The sequence below is a fragment of the Solenopsis invicta genome, chromosome 5 (assembly GCF_016802725.1).
Source record: "Solenopsis invicta isolate M01_SB chromosome 5, UNIL_Sinv_3.0, whole genome shotgun sequence".
NCBI lineage: Eukaryota > Metazoa > Arthropoda > Insecta > Hymenoptera > Formicidae > Solenopsis > Solenopsis invicta.
The window spans coordinates 22,435,832-22,448,261 of NC_052668.1; the positions used below are offsets into that span (position 1 = coordinate 22,435,832).

A 12,430-nucleotide genomic window follows, 5' to 3' on the forward strand; every position below is an offset into this window, starting at 1 on the left:
ATAAAAATTACTTTTTAAAAGTAAAAATATATTGACATGACCAAAGAAACAAACAAAATTGGTATAATTTTGATACAGCAAAAATAACATTGCATATAGTATCGAATAATTTTTTAATATTTTTTGAATCACTTAATCCATTAGAAAAATAATGTTGAACATTAATGACCCCCCTTTACAGTTGATGGGTGCCAAAAATCACGGTGACGGCTAACATCAAAAATGTTAATTATAGAAAATAAGAAATTGTAAAAATAATTGCTTTTTTAAAAATACAATTATATTTTTAAAAAATGTTCTTTTTTAATTAATATTTTTAAAAAACAACGAATTAATAATAACTAAAGTTTATACCTATCTGAATACAATATATAAAAAGATCACAATCTTTTATCTTAATAATAATTTAATACTTTCGCAAATGATTCTTTATGGTGATCAATTTCTCTGAAAGAGACTCCCTCAATAGCGCAGCGTACTCGGCGAGTATCGATCGACTGACGAGACGCACAAATATCCTGTTCTGCTTATTACGTTACTAAGATACTCGTTGGCGCAGGCGCTACTTTTTGTCAACTGCATGCATGTCTAACAGTCGATTCAGTAGCATCCGCGCGCTTCGCGAGCAATCATGGATGTCGATGAATCTAACAATCCGCAGCAGGACGTAACCGATTACAGTACTCAGTTTAATCGTTGGCTCTTGAAACCGATGGGCGCTTGGCCAAGTGAAGACTCCACGCCAATAAAGGATAAGGTGATTTCAATAATACTGGCAATAACCTGCTACTCCCTCATAGTCTACGCGCTCGTGCCTTGTATCCTGAACATACTATTCGAAGAGACTGATATGCATAAAAAAATAACAACTTTGGGTCCATTAAGTCATTGGAGCATAGGCGGTGTGAATTATTTCTTCCTGCTTATTCGCAGTCGCGATATAAATCGTTGCGTGCAACATATGAGGAACGATTGGCGAACAGTGACGGATAGTGAAGACAGAGGAGCTATGATGAGATACGCCAAAGTCGGCCGTTTTGTCGCCGGACTCTGCGCAATTGTTATGCCTAGCGGCGTAATCGCCCATACTCTGCTAACTGGCACCACGCCGGTAATTGTACATATCGGCAACAAGAGCGTATCAACGTATTTGTTACCGTGTCCCTCATACACGAAGTTCGTGGATACCACGAAGAGCCCGGCGTTTGAAATTACATTAATATTGCAACTTATGTCGAGTATCATTGTCACTTTCATCAGGGTCGGCACCTGTAGTCTCGCGGCGGTGTTTGCAACGCATGCATGCGGCCAGTTAACTATGCTAATGAGATGGCTAGATCAGCTGGAGAATCGAAAGAAACAAAACACGGTGCAACATCGATTGGGGAACATTGTGGAGCACCATTTAAAAGTACTGAGGTAATACTAGCACAAATTTAAGAAGTTAATATTCTTGATATCCAGATTTAAAATGTTTCATATTTTGATAGCTCTAATTTTAATGTCAGTCCAATAATTCTCTCTCTCTCTTTCTTTCTTCTTTTTCTCTGTTACATAATTAAATTAAAAAATTAACGTATACAGGATGAATCTTAGAAAAACTCGCTACATTTTTCTCGAAAATGATTAGAATGAGGCATCTGTAATATTGTAATTGTGGGATAAATAGAAGAATATTTCAAGATGGATATGTAATTTTTCTAAAGAAATGTTCCTGAGATTTCAAAGCAAAATTTGTTTCTTTTTAATGGAATTATATGACATTTTACGTAATATAATTCTTCTATTTATTCCAAAAATAAAGATATTAAAATAAAGTTACCGAAAAATCAATAATTTACGAAATATTTTCTACTTTATTCAGACATATTTTGATGCAAAACATAAAATATTTTGTAAAATATTTTTTCGTAATTATACTTTAATACTTTTGTATGCAGAATAATTAGAAGAATTATATTATATGAAAAATATTATAACTCCATTAAAAAAAGAAAGACGGTTCTAAATTCCAGGAATACTTTCATCTAGAAAAAATATAAATATGTCTCATAAAGATATTTCTACTTACTCTACAATTTGGATAGATGAATCTTCTCTTACTTCTAACAGCTTTCGAGAAAAACGTAATTTAATTAGATATATTCTGTATATATATATTTAAAAATACAATTGTAATTTAATTGTTATTTGTAGCTTCGTGGCACAGATGGAAGCACTTATGAATCAGTTATGTTTTGTGGAAGTGCTAGGATGTACGTTTGACTTGTGTTTACTTGGATATTACATCATTACGGTACGCTAAAAAGTTAAAAAGGTGAATATGTAATTAGAATACATCGACACACACACAAACACACACATTGTGCGACTGTTTATTTTAAAATAAATTGAAACACGAAAGTCGCACAAAATAACTAACCGCAAAGAAAACAGTGCAATAAAACAATTTATTCATATCATTATTTAAAATTATAATTTTAATAATAATAATGTACAATAGCACGTATAAATTATCATAGAACTTTGCCCGACAATTTTCAGGGATGGAATGTAATGGGGAGAAAATTGTCAATATCTTATGTAATCATATATGTAGGCATGGCTTTTAATATTTTTATATTGTGTTACATTGGTGAGATAGTCACAGAACAGGTAAAATAAAAATTGTGAGGCTAAAACTTTACGGAATAGTATTATTCACAATGTCTATAAATTAAAAAAATAAAGTAGTAGCCAAGATTATATAACCTTTTTGTACTATAAAATAAATAAATAATTTAAATTTAGTGTAAACAAGTAGGCGAAACAGCCTACATGACTAATTGGTATGATTTGGCTCATACAACGGCTCGTGATCTGATTTTAATTATTTCCCGATCAAGCACTGTGACCAAATTAACTGCAGGAAAACTTGTTCATCTTTCTATCTCAACTTTTGGTGATGTGAGTACACAAAAATGTATATCATATTTTGTACAGTCTAATACATTTACGAAATGTTTCAGGTGATGAAAACCTCCATGGCGTATCTAAACATGCTCCGAACTATGACGGCTTCTTAAGCTGAATTTACACCAGTTTGTACAAAGCGTTAGCAAATTCACTGTAGCTTCGAATTATATCTGAATAATTACATAAAGTACCAAAAAAAACCAACATCTGTTATTTAAAATATCATCGTTTCCCAGAGCTTTTACTTTATTATGCCATTATACCTTATTGTCTTAATCCAAATAATTAAATTTTTCATCAATTCTAGTAAATTTTAATTTTATATTGAAGTAATAAAGAAATATAATTTTATATTGAAGTGAAATATAATTTTATATTAAAGTAAAGTATAATTTTATACAATTTTACTTTGTGCAAAAATGATGATACAGTATACATGACTGATTGGTACAATTTACATCATAAAACTGCAATTGATTCTATCTCAATTATTATACGAACAAATAACGTGAGGAAGATCACAGCTGAAATTATTTCAATCATCGCAACTTTCGGTGATGTAAGGTAATATCTATAGTATCTCCAGAAAAAGAAATAAAAATAATTTATATATGTATTGTCTTAAAACAAAAATAATCATATTTAATTAAAAGAAAAAAGAAATATGTTATAGTAGAAATTTTTTCAGGTACTTAAAATTCCGTGATATATTTAATCTTATATAAACATTAACTATGTGAAATGTAACAACTTCATAAATGTGTATTATATATTTGTGTATAAAACAAAATATATATGAATAAACATATCTTCTAAAAATTTATTAAAGAAAATTAATTATTTTATTAGAACAACACAAAATTACTGGTCATTAAATTATTTAAAAAAATGTATGCAATATTGGTCTTTGTTGTAGAAATAATACTCGTGTGTGTGAAGCTGGCGTATCATTTCGTGGAAACTCACGAAATGTTGAGAGTTCTAGCTTTATTTACAATAGTTCTATAGTTCCTGATAGATAAAACAAATAGTTGGCCTTTAAAAGTGAGACGCCAGGTTCACGCAGCGTCTCAGTTTGTCCTGCGTCATTTTCCAGACCCAATTCTTGTAGGATTTTAAAAGATCTATAGTTCTAGATGAGTTCTAGAAAGAGTTCTAGCGTTTAACATAGTTTATTTAATAAAAAAAAAAATTATAAAATATTTATTTTATAATATTACATAATAGAGTTCCGTGTACAAAAAAATATTTTTCCTCCAGTTCTGAATGTATATAAACGCCTTCCGAAGAGTTCCGGTCGATTGCATAATTTATTAGTTAATAATAAATTGTTAACTCCCGCCAAACTCGTATTTTGTCATATGGGTGAGACGCTGGTCTTTATTCGAGAGTTCTGTGTACCAAAAAATATTTTTCCAATAGTTCTTAACGTAACAAAGCGCCTTCCGAAGAGTTCCGGTCGATTCCGTTATTTAATATTTAATAAAAAATTATTAACTCCCGCCAAACACGTATTTTTCCATACATAATTTACCATACATAATTTATTAGTTGACGCTGCAGCGTCTCACCCATATATGACAAAATACGTGTTTGGCGGGAGTTAATAATTTTTTATTAAATATTAAATAACGGAATCGACCGGAACTCTTCGGAAGGCGCTTTGTTACGTTAAGAACTATTGGAAAAATATTTTTTGGTACACAGAACTCTCGAATAAAGACCAGCGTCTCACCCATATATGACAAAATACGTGTTTGGCGGGAGTTAACAATTTATTATTAACTAATAAATTATGCAATCGACCGGAACTCTTCGGAAGGCGTTTATATACATTCAGAACTGGAGGAAAAATATTTTTTTGTACACGGAACTCTATTATGTAATATTATAAAATAAATATTTTATAATAATTTCTTTTTTTATTAAATAAACTATGTTAAACGCTAGAACTCTTTCTAGAACTCATCTAGAACTATAGATCTTTTAAAATCCTACAAGAATTGGGTCTGGAAAATGACGCAGGACAAACTGAGACGCTGCGTGAACCTGGCGTCTCACTTTTAAAGGCCAGAACTATTTGTTTTATCTATCAGGAACTATAGAACTATGGTAAATAAAGCCAGAACTCTCAACATTTCGTGAGTTTCCACGAAATGATACGCCAGCTTCACACACACATAATACTCTTATGACAGTTTGTCAACACTGATAGATACGGCGTTACGATAAATTATCTGCCAGTGTTGATACACTATAACGAAAGCAACACACTATTAGTCTGTTCAAAAATGGGTTTGGTTATTACTAGTAAAAATAATGCAGTTGGCAAAAATGACAATTACTGACGTTGCGTTTCGTTTCTTCCATTAGTAAAACCAGTAGACGATCCCAAATAGTTCAAAACGTCATAAAAATTTTCAGGTTTAAAATTGCGGACATTTCAACGTTACCGCAAGCTTGTAATAACATTGTATAAACCTTACATTAAAATATTGTAATATTGTATGGAAGTTACAAAAGATTTCTGCAATGTTACTACAAGCTCGCAGTAACGTTGAAATGTCCGCAATTTTAAATCTGAAAATCTTTATGACGTTTCAAATTGAAATCGTTTATTGGTTTTACTGGTGAAAGAAACGAAACGCAACGCCAGTAATTTACACTTCTGTCAACTGCATTATTTTTACTTGTAATAACCAAACTTAAACAAAAAACAAGAAGAAGACATTTGCACTAATCCAATATTTTTTTTCATTTTTATCATATCTATTCACAACTTCTATGAGATTTTGTCATTTTAAAACAAATTTATCCCATGAGCATAGCCGGTTAATATAACGTCGAACAAGGAAAATCTATTAAGTAAAAGCACTTTGTCACGTTCACGAATCTATGCTTATACTCCTCACGACACACAATGTGTTCTCTCAGACATCTGACAACGAAAACTCTCGACGGACTATTATATCGATTGAATATACGTCCCTCTCAAAGTAATTTTAATGTTAGACCGTTCATCAAACTCTTCCGAAGGTCGGCGCAAGCGCTTTATCATTTTCTGGCACAATGAATTGCCTATCCGTGGCAGTACACTGTGCGCTTTCATGCAGTGATCATGTCAAATTATAACCGCGCACCAGAAAGCAACCAAAAGAAATATCACGGTTACAGTTTACAATTAAATCGATGGTTTCTCATACTAATCGGTGCGTGGCCACAAATAAATGCATCGAGCAAAATCTTTATACTAATACAAGTTTTGTTTTGTTGGAGCGTGGTAGCATCAATGACGGTACCGTGTCTAATATATGTGTTATTTGAGAAAATCAGCATCAAGACAAAATTGAAAGCTTTGGGGCCACTGATTCACAGGGCCATGGGCATAGTAAATTACTGCGTGTTGCTCAAGCGCAGCGGTGACATTAGTAAATTGATACGACATATGGAAGCAGATTGGAGTCTCATACAAAAAACCGATAATTGCGAGGTGATGTTGCAACACGCCAAGCTCGGTCGTTTCATTACCATAATCTGTGGAGTAATTATGCAGGGCGGTGTATTCCTGTTCAGTTTAGCGAGGGCGATGAAAACTGTACCTATTACCGTTGACAACCAGACTTTTATGACGCATCCAATGACGTGTCCAATTTATAGTAAAATCATCGACACAAGATTTAGCCCTGTGAATGAAGTCGCATTGGCATTGCAATTTGTGTCAATGTTCATAATGAATTGCTCTAGCGTTGGTGTTTGCAGTTTGGCTGCCGTCTTCGCGATACATGCTTGTGGTCAACTGAACGTGCTGTACGCATGGTTACATAAACTTGTTGAAGAGCAGGAAAAAAGCAAACAGACAACTAAACGAAAATTGGCAGCTATCGTGGAGCATCATCTGAGAGTATTGAGGTATTTCATAAGCAAGCACGCACAGGCACGCGCACAGGCACGTTAAAAAATACAACATTCTAGAAATCTTTGCAGGAATTCTCTAAATTTGAAACTATTAAAATTAATTATTAATTATTCAAAGATAGATTTTCGTTAAAATTAAAAATTTATTTTCTTTTTCTAAATTATCAAAAGAGAATCTGTCATCATGAAAAGGAATTCAATTTGTTATCGTAAAATTCATGTGTAGGTAACTCGCTTGTAAAAAGAATTCTACTTTATTTTATTTATATGTTTCAGTTTTGTATCACTCATTGAAGATATTATGAATACAGTTTCTCTTGCACAATTAATGGGATGCACAACAGTTATGTGCTTAATCGGATATTACATGATTATGGTACGCTAGAGATGTATAAAAATTTATTTAATTTTTAATTTTTATTTATTTATAATAAGCCAAATATAATGGCTATTCTATTATAAAACACGTACTGGAAACAATAAATTAGATAATAAAGATAAATCCATATTTTTAGGCTTGGGAAACGCTCGATGCAGCAAACATAATATCTTGCGTTTTTACATATTTGTCATACGGTTTTAATATTTTTATATTTTGCTACATCGGAGAAATTGTTACAGAAAAGGTAATATTTCAAGAATTAAAATATACTGAGACTAAGAAATACCCGACTGTATCATTTCTTGATAAATTAATTTATATTTTTAGAAAAAAAGTGAATTATGATATTTTTATATTAATATCAAAAAATCATAAAATATAATAGTCTCACTTTTAATAAATATTTTAATTTTTTCTAATGTCTTGTTTAAATTTTATGTCAATTTACTAGTGTAAATATGTCGGGGAAATGGCATATATGACTAACTGGCATGATTTACATCACAAAACTGCACGTGGTTTGGTTTTAATTATTCTCCAATCAAGTAACGTGGTTAAGATCACTGCAGGAAAGTTAATCAATTTATCTTTCATAACTTTTGGGGATGTAAGTAATGTAGATATACTATTTCTTTATTTCATTAATTAAAAAATTATATTTTCCTTGTATTATATTAATTGCAAATGATTATCTTATAAGCGTTGAAATGTTCAATTAAATTATCTATTATTTTTAAAACATCTATACATTTAATTATATGCGGATGTGATAAAATTTCCAATTTTAATATATCCATAACTCTCGTAGAGTATTGCTTTTGCATTGTGCAATAAAAATACGCATGTTGTTGTTTCAGGTAATTAAATCTTCCATGGTGTATTTAAATATTTTACGAGCAATGACCACGTAAAATATTACTTATATTAAACATAAATTAAGTGATATAAAAAATATATATTTTATATAGAGTAGCTTAAAATATCGTAAAAATAATATTTAGTAAATAAAATCAGTGATATCAGAGATTACCAAATATTTCAATAAATTATTTTCAAACATGTATGTTACATAATTTTTTATGATTTTCTAGTTCACTAGTTATTATAATTTCAATATTCCGTAAAATACTAATTTGCTTTCTCAAATCCTTTAATAACAAAAAATATAAATTATGACTAATAATTAAAGCACGCTCAATATCATTTCTATGAATTTATTCGATAGTCTTCAGATGACACGCGACAATCTCTTTCACCACAGGTACTAGAAACTCGCGACAATTAGTGGCCAGACACGCAACCCTTTCAAAGCAATTGCAGGCTGCTCATCAAAGTTTTTTAAAACATAAGCGCTACTTCACATTCAACTTTGGCAGGATAAACTGTGCCCATTCGTAATAGCCCATTGTAAGCCGTCATAAAGTAATCGTGCTAAATTATAAGCGTATTGGAAGAAGTATTAAATTAAAAAGACATGATTGCAATTTACATTTCATTTGAATGATTTCTCCTTTTCATTTAAATATGTTATATATATATATTTATTTAATTAATCTATTTTTCTCTAAATTATTGAAACTGAGTATAATGGTTTTCATGCAGAAAACGGAAACATGATGGTAAAAAATTAAACAATTCTTGACGTAATCTAAAAGCATTATAAGATTATGTTTCAGTATTACAATGTACATAAAAAGTATTATGCATAAAACTCGTTTTACTAAATACATGTTTAATTGGTTATTACTTATAATATATTAACTTACACAGTAGGGTACGTTTATATCCCGCCAGTGTAGTTAAGAGTTAAAAATATCAAGAATAATGTATAAGTATGTATTTTATTAATAGTAAATCATAATATTTTGCAATTATAGAGAAAAATTGTGTTTTCAATATTACAGAATTAAAATTGAAAAAAATATTAATTTTAATTTCCTTCTCAAGAAAGCTATCAATAAATCCACATTTTCTAGAATTAAAGTACAATTTAATAAAACGGTGTTAATAATTTTACAACTGTATACATACCAAAAATACTTAACTTGATATCCATTGCTAAATACAAATTTGTAAGCGATCATATCTTTTTCAAGTACATTGCCCTTTCATTTGTGTATCGATTAGAAAAAAGTTTCACCCTTGTCCTCTGGAATAAATCGCATGTAAGCGCTGCTCAACTCCCCTTACTCTGAACGGATAACTCAGACGAACAGGATGGAACTAATAGAGAACAAAAAACAGAGCTTCCACAAACTGATAATTCTTACATCCGTTTAAAAAAAATACAGAAACAGATGAGCCACAGCAAAGTTACTTTACTATAGTACCAAAAAAGTGAGCGAATTGCGTGACGACGCGACTTAGCAATCTGCTATTTCGCCATCTGCTATTTCGCCATCTATTCTGCAATGAAATTACCACCACTTTAATTTGCTATCACTGTAAATATCGATTATTCGAGGAACGTGTGTATTAAACGAAAGTGTAGTCGGTACACCGCGCACGCGTTACTTTGTGATTCGTGCGAGTTTCGAGTAATCATCCGCGCAGCCATTCAGTCGTGTCTGTGCTTCTGAGAAGCGAACATGAAGAAGCCCTCGAATCGACAGAACTCACCGGTCGCATTTAATTATATAGAGAACAAGGAGTACAGCATACAGCCGATTCGTTGGTTGCTGAAGCCGATAAGTGTCTGGCCGGTAACGGATTCGTCGATTGTGGAAAGGATTTTATCAGTGGTGCTACTGATAGTATGCATTTTTTTGATCGCCAGCACTTTGGTGCCTTGCGCGTTGGCTATATTCCTGGACGAGACCAAGGACTTGGAGATGAAGATGCGCGATTTCGGACCGCTCAGCAACTGGATACTGGCGAGTCTCAAGTATGTCTCGTTACTGACGCACGTTGGCGACATACATCGATGTATCAAGCATATAGAGACGGATTGGCGGGCCGTGACAAAACTCGAGGAGCAAGAGATGATGCTAAGAAATGCTAGGATAGGTCGTTTCATCGCGATATTCTCCGCGACAATTATGCACAGTGGCGTATTCTCGTACGGAATTTTCCGAGGAATGACGTTGAGTGCCCAGTCTACCGAGAGCAATAACGTGACGGTGCGTCCGCTACCTTTCCCATTTTATGAGAAGATTGTGGACACTACAACAAGTCCAATGTACGAGATAGTGTTCGTAACACAGTGTCTATCCACGTTCGTCGTGAATTCTGTAGGAGTAGGCACTTGCAGCCTCACCGCTGTTTTTGTAATGCATGCCTGCGGTCAGTTAAACATCTTGATGTCCTTGTTGGATAATTTGATCGATAAAGAAAACGAAAAGAGAAACTCTTCACAGAAATTCGCTGTCATCATCGAGCATCATTTAAAAGTACTCAGGTAAAAATCGAAGGGATTATTTAATGGTAAACTTTTTGTAAATAATCGATGACAAACTTTATATTTTATTTCTTGTTTTTATTTTAATTGTATGTTAGATATTGTGTAACACATTGTTCTATTATTGAATGAATATAATGTTTATATTTATAAACCCAAAATTATGTGGTAACATTTATATATGCACAACCCAGACGGCATAAAATTTATAAAATATTCGTAAGAAAGATTGAAATATTTTAAATTTGTATAACACACACATAAATATTTTTGTATAATACATATTCTCATGTCCAGAAAATATAAGTAACAAAAAATTAAAAAAATATATATATGTGTGTGCATAATAAATATAATATATAAATATAATAAATAATAAATAAATAAATATATATATATATATATATATATATATGTATATATATATAAATGTACATATATGTATATCTTTTTGATACTAACATGTTTTAATTCATTTAAGATATTTTAGAAACGTATTGAAAAAGTGTATATATAAGAAATACTTTCTCTTATATTTCTAAAATAATTTTATACAATGCTTTATGTAATGATATTTATATTATTCCGAAATCTTTATAAAACATCTTTATAAAATCTTTGCTTACATATGTTTTTGAAAATAAATTATCGTAAATATTTATGAATATTTATAATAAATGTTTTGTGTTGACTGGGAAAACAAATAACGATTATTTTCATTTGTTATGCATATAGTATGTCCTACATATATTTCTAGCTTCGTATCTCATATAGACAAAATTACGAATGTAGTTTGCCTCGTGGAAGTAGTAGGGTGCACGCTACACATGTGTCTCTTGGGTTATTATTGCATACTGGTATGCATACTATGAAACATGCTTGTCATTCATTACCTATTGCTCAAACGAATTAGAGAATCTTTTCTAGGATTGGAACCAAGGCGAAATGGAAGGTATGGTATCGTACGCTATAATACTGATCTCGGTTATCTTCAACATCTTTATGTTTTGTTACATCGGAGAGATCCTTTCGGAACAGGTAACGGTAGCGCCTGTTAGAAATATATAATTAATTTTATATCCAATTAATAAGAAACCGTACAATCTATTAATAGTTAATTGTGCGTGTGAGTTTTATTAAAATGCGATATTGTCGCAAGCGTATTGTTCGATTTAATCATACTATAACAGTGTGGCCAAATTGGTGAGACAGCTTACATGACAAACTGGTATCTGTTACCTGGAAATACTGCTCTTAGTCTCGTTTTGATCATTTTAAAATCCAGTATTGCAGTCAAAATCACTGCTGGAAAGATGATTGATCTTTCTCTTTCTACCTTTGGTACCGTAAGTACAAAAATGCTTTTTTGCAATATTCAAACGTGTAGCTTTTAGAAACTTAGTACTTTAGATATACAAATTATAAATATATAAAATGTGTAAAATTATCTAGGATTCTGTAAGATTAATTAAGATGATTTAATGAACAGCTAAATAAAATATTATATATTAACAACATGATTCTTAACTATTTCAGGTAGTTAAATCCGCGTTAGCGTATTTAAACATACTTCGTACCCTAATAAATGTTACATAAATGTTAATAATTTTTATATATTCGATGGTAAAAAGCGAATAGTGTACAATTGAATAATTAAATAATAACTATACTGTTGAAAATGTTGCACGTTATATTTTCAAGTAAAATTTAGTCATTTTATCCATTTAAATTTTGCTATACATATTGTGATAGCAATATGATTAATCTTGTTAATAAAATAA

General features: G+C 31.2%; 3 protein-coding genes across 6 annotated transcripts; all 3 read left to right on the forward strand.

Moving 5' to 3' along the window:
* Nucleotides 1–108: 108 nt before the first annotated feature.
* On the forward strand, nt 109–3,175 carry LOC113003066 (odorant receptor 4). Of its 3 annotated transcripts, XM_026130898.2 has the most exons (5): nt 632–1,419; nt 2,197–2,296; nt 2,545–2,655; nt 2,791–2,946; nt 3,009–3,175. In XM_026130898.2, the coding sequence occupies exons 1-5, from the start codon at nt 632–634 to the stop codon at nt 3,063–3,065; spliced, it is 1,212 nt and encodes a 403-aa protein (XP_025986683.1). In that variant the 3' UTR covers nt 3,066–3,175. The 3 variants fall into 3 exon arrangements, with proteins under 3 accessions (XP_025986682.1, XP_025986684.1, XP_025986683.1); XM_026130897.2 differs by having other exon boundaries at nt 109–1,419; nt 2,791–3,159; XM_026130899.2 differs by lacking the exon at nt 2,545–2,655 and having other exon boundaries at nt 109–1,419; nt 2,791–3,159.
* A 2,411-nt stretch (nt 3,176–5,586) lies between these two features.
* On the forward strand, nt 5,587–8,740 carry LOC105195340 (odorant receptor 82a). The gene is made up of 5 exons (XM_026130905.2): nt 5,587–6,864; nt 7,147–7,246; nt 7,386–7,496; nt 7,704–7,859; nt 8,110–8,740. Exons 1-5 carry the CDS (start codon nt 6,074–6,076, stop codon nt 8,161–8,163), a joined length of 1,212 nt encoding a protein of 403 aa, XP_025986690.1. The 5' UTR covers nt 5,587–6,073; the 3' UTR covers nt 8,164–8,740.
* Nucleotides 8,741–9,636: 896 nt separating this feature from the next.
* LOC105195341 (odorant receptor 82a-like) lies at nt 9,637–12,328 on the forward strand. 2 transcript variants are annotated; one of them, XM_011160717.3, is made up of 5 exons: nt 9,637–10,649; nt 11,407–11,506; nt 11,577–11,687; nt 11,840–11,995; nt 12,186–12,328. In XM_011160717.3, the coding sequence occupies exons 1-5, from the start codon at nt 9,841–9,843 to the stop codon at nt 12,243–12,245; spliced, it is 1,236 nt and encodes a 411-aa protein (XP_011159019.1). In that variant the 5' UTR covers nt 9,637–9,840; the 3' UTR covers nt 12,246–12,328. The 2 variants fall into 2 exon arrangements, with proteins under 2 accessions (XP_011159019.1, XP_039304872.1); XM_039448938.1 differs by lacking the exon at nt 12,186–12,328 and having other exon boundaries at nt 11,764–11,989.
* Nucleotides 12,329–12,430: the final 102 nt, after the last annotated feature.